This window comes from Zerene cesonia, chromosome 15 (assembly GCF_012273895.1).
Source record: "Zerene cesonia ecotype Mississippi chromosome 15, Zerene_cesonia_1.1, whole genome shotgun sequence".
NCBI lineage: Eukaryota > Metazoa > Arthropoda > Insecta > Lepidoptera > Pieridae > Zerene > Zerene cesonia.
Genome location: NC_052116.1, coordinates 7,380,941 through 7,390,784, shown reverse-complemented (window position 1 = coordinate 7,390,784; position 9,844 = coordinate 7,380,941). Strand labels below are relative to the sequence as shown.

Sequence of the window (9,844 nt, the reverse complement as noted above, 5' to 3'; positions counted from 1 at the left end):
AAGTTATTATGCTAGGAACTCGTAATGGGAATTTGTTACGATAACTCAAATATTATAAGCGTTCGGATTAATACGCGAAATTTGCGTTATTTATATGTATGGTGTTTCATATAGCAAAAAGAAAATACAATGTATATTAAGAACTTCTGTAACAACATACTCGGCTCTGCAAAGAAGTGACATACTCCCATGCCTACTAGAATCGCAATCTATACTAATATTATAAAGAGGAATGATTTAATTTTTTGTTTTTTTGTTTGTTTGAAATAAATCGGCTCCGAAACTACAGTACCGATTTAAAAAGTTCTTTCACCGTTAGCCAGCTACACTGTTCCCGAGTGACATAGGCTGTCTCATTTTCAAAAAGCGTAGAGTTACTAAAACTTAAATAATCTAACCCAAGGTGCAAAAAAATAAACAAATAACTTCCTTCAATCTATTAATGATAGAACATCACTATCTATAAAAGTCTCTATCTTTAGCGTAAGCGTCCTTTTATAAAAAAAATATTAAATTACCATCGCCAGAAAATCTATTCGCGCTCTTTATTCGTACCTAGGTATTGTTCCTTATCGAAATAAATAAATAATTTTTTAAGACTTCAATACCTACAAATAACCTTTTAAATGATTCGATTCAGATATTCCATCCAAAATATATCACGAGTTTAAATAATAGAAAAAACTCTGCTCAGCTAGCTATTCGTTGAAGAGGTACGGGAGAAGAGTCATAGTTTTTTATTTTCAATTAATGTTATTTTTCTAGAAACTCACTGTAAAACATTATGTATTTTCTTTTATTATATTATTATGCGCGTGCGCAGCCCGTTTGGGCTGCTAGTATATAACATATATATCGCATAATCGGTGGTAAAAATTCTACCTTCTCATTCTATCAATTCTCACCTGTGATTGCATATTGCGATTAGTCATACATACGACAAATATGTCTCGTAATACCAAAACAACAATATAATATATAGTTATCATTCCGATACGTAGACATTCTCAAACATGTAAACATAATATAATTACGTATTCTGATACGTACGATTATGTTCAGTTTTGTGAAAAACACAAGAAAATTTTAACACATTATCATTCTACTGCGACATCATGATTTTTTATACGCATCGGAAAAAATCTTTTGATATTTATCGTAAAACATTATTACTTACTATATAATACTCTATCGTTTTCTCGAACTCATATTAAGATACAAAATGTGTTTTTATTTTTGTAATAAGTGAAAAAACAGGTATACTTTTATCATCGTACTTACAACGTTTTCCTTACATTGATTATTCATATAAACAACCGTTATTTAAATACACATTTTTGATGCCATGACATGAAAGGCAATATATTTTATACATATTTATCGTTGAGGAGAAGAACCCATCGTGGGCTCGTGTATAAATGTGGGTATACTCGGGCGTCGTGAAAACCTCTTAGAATCGATAGCTTAGATGATGAAGAAAATCAAGAAAAACGGTCGTATATATGAGGGATACACCTAGATATGGCACTGAAATTAAATATATGTATACTTAGCCGCAAAATTTTGTGGGAGTTCGTGTGAAAACCGTGCAGCAAAATAATAAAGGAATGAAAATGAAAAATAAAAGTCGACATTTTAAATCACTCGAACGTCCCAACTACAGTGACCCATAATCTGACGATTATGTCGAAGGATAATGATCTGATAATCTCATAATTCTTTCTAATCGAAGGTTCCTGAAAATCAACACCACATAATGCCGTAAACTGGTATTAATAAGTGTTGCTTTGCGTTGCGTTGCTCCAATACCATTTTTATGTTTCAGTGTAAACATTATCAGTTACCAAATATTCATTATAAAAAATACATTTCATTATGACTCATATCGTCTATAATTGCTCTGTATCACGAACAAATAGCTAAAATTGTATCGAGTTATAATCTAATTATAATCTTAAAATTTAATATATCTTATAACATCAACTCTATATTGCAAGCAGTCTGAACAAAAACGTTGTAGGTAAATGAACAGCTGGAGTATATGTCGAAGCGAGTCACTGGAGCGATAAGGTAAATTCTTATCGATATACTCCTCTCGAAACTCTCTCCTCACTCAACTCTCACAAAACTCGAACTCCTCAACAGCTCAATAGTTACCTGGTTCTTGATTCATTTGTATTAATAAGAGCATCACATCTAGATTAGTTGTGGATGTAGTCAAAGGCATGGTAAAGATGAAGTACAAGTAAGCGATCTCCTCAAGTTCTTACAAAAAACGTGTTCATTAATATTTTACAGTAAAAAAAACTCTTTTGGAATAGTCGGCTAGAAGAGGTTAATAGTGTGAGGCACTTTTAATTGGTCTCAATTAGAACTAATCCGCCTAAATATGCTACATTACACAAAACATACAATGCAATAGTCACAAAAACATCTGAGCCAATCGGACAATGAATTCTAATAAGATCTTTGGCAAATAATCCCACGCACATTCGCTTTAAGGCCACGGAATTGCTTAAGGTTAACTCTAAACTGCTAACGCTTATCTAGATAGATATGTGAATATGTTCTACCTGAGTTATGTACTCCTTGGCATACAGATAAAAAAAGCAATAAATACCGCAGTGAATATAAGAACAGATACAAAAGAAAGCCTTATTGTTTTTAGAATGGTCATCATAAAAAGGGCGATAACATTTAAAAGCGCAAATTTTATTACATTGTGGGACAAAAAGTACCTGCGTTTATAATACCGGTTTCATCCTCGTTTAGAGAAACAGTAAAGCCTTAAACAATACAAAGGAGAACTTTAGTTTAACGACCCTTTATAAGGATGTGAATATTCGTGTGTTTTTTTATTAGAATGGTGAAAGATTTGCAGTTCAATTTCAACTCCGGTTATTCAGATTGAAGTCAAAAAGATAAACCAATCGTGCATTAATTGAAACAAATAAAAATAACATTTATATCACCTTATCTATGCCTATATACTACTGACACTTCCATAAAGGTTGAGTAAATTTATTGATGTAAGTATAGGATTAAACATAGCGTAAATATTTTGTATACTTATAGCATCATTGTATTTTAAATAGCTATTTATAGATCCTAGAACATAATCCAAGAACAGTTATTGAGCAAGCGCAAAAGACAGGTAAAATATCGTCACATGGTGCATCAAAGACGATTCCGAAACGAAACCAGACAGACAGCACCTACCTATAAAAGTTGTCCATTGTATTGTTATCTAAAATCATACAAAAATTATCTCCCCCCGTCCCATTGTTTCATCCTGAAATCTAAATATTCTCTCAGTGAGCGCGGCGTCGGAAAACCCTCTCAAAATATAGAACTTCACCGGCTATAAATAGACCATTTGGTGTAGTCGGTGACAAAGGTCGCTACGTAACTATTGCTAAATACATATTTAGCTGAGGATACCGCCACGGGGTTACGATAGTGCGATATGCATCGATGTTTTCCTTCACAACGCTTTACAAACAACGTATTGTATCGGCCAATTTGTGTCGCGGTTTCATGTATTATTTAATCCCTTACGTGTTCGTATGTGTTATACATAATATTATATGAGCATGTTAATGTAATAATAACAATATTTTGCTTGCCAACATCACACTATAGAATGGAAAATATTATGAAATACTTGAGTCTAATGACTGGTTGAAAAATAGCTATTTCAGCGTGAAAGAGAGGCTCGAGAGTGAAATTCATGTGAAATTACGATAGTAGAGTAACAATGCCTATCCCGCTAACTAATATGCTACTTATATCCTACTAATATTATAAATGCGAAAGTTTGTAAGGATGTTTGTGTTTGTTGCTCTTTCACGCAAAGATTATTGAACCGATTGCAATGAAATTTGGTACGTAGACAGCTGGACAACTGGAATAACATATAGGCAACTTTTTATCTCGATATTCCTACGGGATACGGACTTACGCGGGTGAAACCGCGGGGCGCAGCTAGTCTAAAAATAGTTATGTCTTAACTAATACTAAACTCTCAAGACAGCAAAGATCAAATCGAATAAAATTCAAATGAAAAATAAGCAATATATATGGGGGCTAATTAGCTATTAACATGGAGACAGACAGATAACACTTTAATTTATAGGGTGATAAATATTGACATAATTTAAAAAAACATATTATTTAATTACTATTTTTACTAATGTAATGAATTCCGGGACGAAAACTGTGTCTTTTCTAGGGCATTAAATTAGCTATGCGAAATTTCATCCGAATCGATTCAGTGGCAAAGCCGCGGACGGAAATCTAGTTATTAGTATAGATATCACAAATAGTTTTAAGACAATAGCTATTAATAAAGAAATACGTTTTCTTATAATGACTCATAATCAACTAACTTAATTGCAGTGAGTTGTGCAACACTATGTTGTTAAGATCATTATTTTAAATAAAAACAATATCATACATTTTTATCGTGTTTAAAATTGTACCTTATTTCTAAATAAGTATATGAACATTGGTTTATAAAACGTCTTAATGGCTTATAAAATACGAAAGTCGAAAACACGGCGCAGCGGCCTACCTTTACCCTAATATACTAGGCAACTATAATGCTCTCACCTGGGAGCTGAAACTGTGACGATGGCCACCAGCGAACTGCTGAACAGTCGGTCAACAAGACAAGTCTCCTGGCCGGAGCGGCTCGCGTATATTTCCTCGACGCCATCGTCCGGGGTAAGCGCAAACAAGTGGTAACCGCTACTGCTACCAGCTACTAGTGAGCTGAAAGAAAATAAATATGAGCATTTGTAACAACTTGATATACGTGGCACTGCACCACCTCCTTGATATAGTTGTTCATAGAACTTAGGTTCCTGGTTAAGAATCCCTGTAGGAAATGACAAGAAAGAACCATTGGTTTGTCAGGTCACAGAAGGTTTATCAAATACTTCTCTATAAAGAAAATTGATCAGTGAAACAGTCCTTTAATGCCCCTCAAGGGGTCAAATGACTCCACAATAGGTGGCATTAGTTGATGTTTTTACAGGGTATTTTTTCAAAGTGTTGCCAATTTGCATTACGATTCAACATACTTAATATTGTATAAAAAATTACAATATTTAAAATCACTGTATTATCTATATAGATATAAAAACAATTTACTTATAAGATTAGTGGGTGAGTTCTGTTTTTACTTATTAAAATAAGTAAATAATTGAAACTTAGACCTAGATATTGATTTTATTCCAATAATTAATCACAATCTCACTTTAAAAACTGTTGTGCAAATTTGGACGATGTTAGTAAAAATACTTTGTATAGAGGTCAGGACTACAATATTTCACATATTTTTGGTTGTCAATATTGCAGAATATCTCACAACTTTTTGGTGGCATATGTCGTTTGGATTCAAAGGAAGTTACAAGGTCAACTAAACTGAAATGATTTGTTTTCATTAAATACCTATCAAAATTAAGTTACACTTGACTTGGCTTGTATATTATAGCATGAAGGTAAATAAATTTTTGTTAGAAAACACTACAAAGATAGATGGACACAAAATCTTCATAATCTTCATAGCTCACAAGACTTGTATATATATATTGTAAGGAAATATGTTTATTTTTCTTAAAACATACATACTGTATACATAAATAGATTTAACAACTGTAATTGAGTTGATTGCAACAGAAAAATTATGAATTATGATAATATGGCCTACCAGTATATGGTTTAATATATAAAAATTCAAAGAGAAATCAACTAATATCAATATTTGGACCATAACCGACCACAAATTTTATTTTAATTTTAATATTTACTTAAGTATACAATTTTTTAATTTAAAATTAAAAATTAAATTAAAATACCATTTAATCATTAATTAATCAAAAATGCATCACATACAGAGTCGCATAATAATTAAACCAATCGTTTTCCTAGTATAGGAGGAAACTCCACACTAACCATAACAAAAGTCAGCTGTTTAGAATACAAACATAGATATCAATGTGTATAATAGAGGCCAGGATCGTTAAACGAAGGCTGTCAGATTCATAGGGGGAAGGCACTTCGAACTTCCGTTGATAAAATACGATGTTTACAATTAGCTCTTGAAAATGGTTACGAAAACATTGGCAATGACATATTGCATCATCGCCAAGCCTAACTAACTGCGTTTCTAACTGAGGCAGCGTTAAAACGTGACTCTTTCGCGGTTTAGCAACTACCAAACTCGATACTTCAGCCTTGACGTTCATTATTGTATCAAAATATATATTAATTTTATTTATATTTTTCTGCCGTAAACAAATAAACGCTTTGTGAAAGTACTTCCATTTATATAACAGGCATAACAAATGAATAGACGTCCACTTACGTGCAATCCTGGTTAAATTGTACGAAAATTCCTCCTGCATTTGATCCCTCTGTGCTATTACCTCCTCCCAAACTCATTGGAACGTTCGTAATTACGAGTTTTTAAAAACTAATTATTATTACCGTCATACGCGCACTACGACCTTTGTTACCACGCACAAACAGTCAATCACCAGATGTAAATAATAAAAACTTGAATATTCGTCACAAGCTTAATTTTTGACACAAAGAACGACCTTGCTGACTGCTAAAAACAAGCCCCCTCCCGCACAGTTTTGCCATTCGCCATCAATTTTGCTCGAACATATTGAAGAAAGTTGCCACTATGAAATATGTTTTGTCGAGTAGTTTAAAAAAAATGTTTTATAATAAATGTTATATATTTCGATAATTAAACTACATTTATTATATTTAATAAACGACGAAAGTTCGTTGTTCAAATGTCAAGCTTTTGCTTTGCCGTTGCCTTTATGTTTAAAAAAGTATAATGAGCACAGGTCGCACATGGATTTAAAGCGGGATAATATAATAGATATGTAGTTATGTCACATGCACATAAATTCTAAAATAAAAATTTAATAAAATTCAAATTTAATTTATGTATTTTGTACCAATATTATTTGATAAAAGTCTTTACATCTACTTGTCACATGTCAATTATGATCGACATTGACACTTGACTTTAACACAACTGTTGACACAACTTTGTTTTCGTTCTACACGTGTTTTTACTTTTTATCGACTCAAAAATTACAACTTTAAGATTTCAGAGAAATAACTGAAGACAAAAATAGTCAAGAATATTATACTAGTAATTTAAAAAAATACTTATGAAATAATTGTACATACAGAATGGGGCGAAAAATACCTGCAAAGAAACATCGTGGCGTCAAAGATCCTCTTGTTCAACATGCACGCCGAATGCAAAGGTATTTTATTGTTCTGCTCTTATGTGACTGTGTTTTTAATCTTTTGTTATTTTTTTAATACTTTTAACTTATAATTTCAGTATAAAAGACAAGATTAATGCTCCTCCTACCGATCCAGATGATCAACCTGTGCCTCGCTCCCTTACACGCTTATTTGCGTTTCAAAATAAAGACAAAGATGTCAAAAAGAAGAAAAAGCGGCTACATATGCCCAGTGATGGTAAAATGTCCGAAATTTTAACAAATTTAATTAATATATGTTATAGCTGTATTTATTTCAACTACTTACCTTGTTATTTACATCACAACATTTATTTGATACAAAGATGGGTGCATAACATTTCAATTGTCCAAATATGATTCCTACAAACTTTCCTTCACATTTACACCATTTGTAGAGTTTAATGTTAAATACCCTTGGCCTAATTTTTAAATAACAATCTTATTGTTAAATAAAGTAAATGGTATTTATTTGGTTTCAGAAACAATTGCAAGAGGCATTGGCGATAATCCTATATCTAGGCTTAAAAAGTTGCCTGGTGAATCTGGCAGAGGCTTCTCCTTGAGAATTAATAGTGCTATTAGAGCCCTGCATGATCCCATCGACCAAGAGGCTTACCCTGTATGTATAGTTTTAACACAATTAATGGTAGGCTAAATGGCATTTGAGTAAAAGGAGCAGGAATGAGAAGCTTGAATTTAAATTTCGGAGTGATCATTAGGGAATTACTTTTGGAAGCGGATAAAGAAATACTTCTTATTGGGGAAATGTTTGTAATGTTTATCATTTTTTCATAGACAAACTTTCCACCTGTGGCTCCGGCCACATAGTTAAGGGAAGAGATAGTCACTGGGTTTCATTGGCATCATTTCTAATACTTTATTAAGTTATTTTCTTATGTTTTAAAGCAAGACCTGGAAGAAGAAGATGTTAAAGGTCAAAAGATGACAGATCACCGAGAGAGAAGAAAGAAAAAACGCAAAGGGAAGCAGGGTGAAGAAGAAGAACCTAAACTGACTCGCACACAGAAGTTAGCTTTGAAGAAAAAAGCCAAGAAATTAAAAGCGAGTGAGGTTAGTACAATTTAGGATACTTTTGTATGATGGAAATATACAGCTACTTTGTCAAGTTTGTTTGTGAATGCAGGCAGGCATTCGGGTTGCCCAGGGTTCCTCCCTGAGGATTATGGTAGTCTTCACAAGCTGCCTAGCTTCATGAAGGGGCTGGAATGGTTTCACCCTTTGCTGGTAACCCTGCCTTTTCGCCCAAAATAGGCGCTTGATGTTGAGTTGCAGAAACATGCTCAGATTATTATCATGAAGTCAAATAATATGATCTTATTTGGCCAAATTATATGAAAAGCTTATAATTTTTCTGTTTATAATTTATATTTGTTTCTCTGTAGTAATTAAAGTCCCAAATGGATAATGAATTTATATTCGTGAAATTTTTTTAAGAACTCATTAGTGGAAGCTTTAAATTTCTTATACAATTTTATATTATTCCAGGAAGAGGAAATAAAGGAAGTAGTTTATGAAAGAGTAGGCTTTGGGGATATAACACATGCACCTCCGAATTTAACAGTTCGGCCCAAAATGAGGGGACAAGACGCTACAGCTATGGGAGCACCTAGAGTAAGTTGAAATCATATAACAGAAAAAAAAAATCGTATTTTGCCTACTTCATTATTATCGAAGTTGATAGAAAAATGTAGATGAATGATAATTTATGGCTTATTAAGGCTACAAATGACCATCAAAAACATTAGTATTTGTTTAGTTAATGTTAATAGTTTTTATTAATCAACTTCACGTTTATTGTCTAACATTATTAACCATGAATTTTTCAGCCCGGCCGCAAAGATCTTCTTCTTAGTGCAATGCTATCTGGCAACACCAGTAAAAAAAATGCAAATGCCAACGCGGCAGATTTGGCGCGGCGTGAACGAGCGCGACTTGATGTCGTTGCTGCTTACAGAGAATTAAAGAAACAAAAGCGGGAAGGAATGAAAATTAGGAAATAATTATGTTTATTATAATGATGTTAAAAATAAAAGCAATATATGAGATTTTTATTGTCATACGCGTATTGAAAAAATAACCCTGTAAAAAAGAAATTTTCAAAAATTATATTAAATAAAAACTAGCGCCTTATAAAGAAAAAAAGCAAACAGTGATGTAAGAGAATTTGCCTTTTTATAAATGTCTCATCATCAGCTCATACAGAAATGTTCCCACTGCTGGAACACAAGCCTTCCGTGAGGGTTCAAGCCATAATTCTACCAAGTGCGGGTTGACAGATGTCACATGTCGTCGAACTTTTGATTCTTCGACATGACGGTTTCCTCGATGTTTTTCTTCACCGATTGAGCAGTAGTGATGCATCCATACGCGCAGATAAATTGAAAAATCAATCTATATCTTGCACGTTTGTCTGGTCGCGAACTCCCGACTTATAGATTTTAAGTCCTAGGTCCTCACCAATGAGCTGCCACTCTTTATTTTGATAGAAGCAAGAATTCAGTCTACGGCCCTCGTCATAGATT

General features: G+C 33.0%; 2 protein-coding genes across 11 annotated transcripts in view; one reads left to right on the top strand and one right to left on the bottom strand.

Moving 5' to 3' along the window:
- The window catches only part of LOC119832138 (WD repeat domain phosphoinositide-interacting protein 2), a 26,213-nt gene extending 19,565 nt beyond the window's left edge, over positions 1-6,648 (bottom strand). For 9 of the 10 annotated variants that reach the window (XR_005287910.1, XR_005287911.1, XR_005287912.1 and 6 more), the window contains exons 1-2: positions 6,371-6,647; positions 4,612-4,773 (exon numbers count right to left, since the gene is read on the bottom strand). Coding sequence is in view for 7 of the 10 variants with exons in the window: in XM_038355740.1 (XP_038211668.1) it covers positions 4,612-4,773; positions 6,371-6,447 (239 nt within the window). In the remaining 3 variants the exon portion in view is untranslated. Of the gene's footprint in view, positions 1-4,611; positions 4,774-6,370 lie in introns of all 10 variants that reach the window. The other variant, XM_038355738.1, reaches the window with a different exon arrangement.
- Positions 6,649-7,046: 398 nt separating this feature from the next.
- Positions 7,047-9,377, top strand: LOC119832314 (UPF0653 protein C607.02c). Its single transcript, XM_038355976.1, has 6 exons — positions 7,047-7,298; positions 7,379-7,518; positions 7,781-7,920; positions 8,208-8,372; positions 8,808-8,933; positions 9,149-9,377. Exons 1-6 carry the CDS (start codon positions 7,222-7,224, stop codon positions 9,320-9,322), a joined length of 822 nt encoding a protein of 273 aa, XP_038211904.1. The 5' UTR covers positions 7,047-7,221; the 3' UTR covers positions 9,323-9,377.
- The last annotated feature ends 467 nt before the right edge of the window (positions 9,378-9,844 follow it).

Excerpts from the sequence above, each read along its gene's own strand:
- LOC119832314 (XM_038355976.1), top strand. The coding sequence starts at position 7,222 with ATGGGGCGAAAAATACCTGCAAAGAAACATCGTGGCGTCAAAGATCCT. Across the intron at positions 7,519-7,780 it reads GCTACATATGCCCAGTGATG|AAACAATTGCAAGAGGCATT; the intron begins GTAAAATGTCCG and ends ATTTGGTTTCAG. Across the intron at positions 8,373-8,807 it reads AGAAATTAAAAGCGAGTGAG|GAAGAGGAAATAAAGGAAGT; the intron begins GTTAGTACAATT and ends ATATTATTCCAG.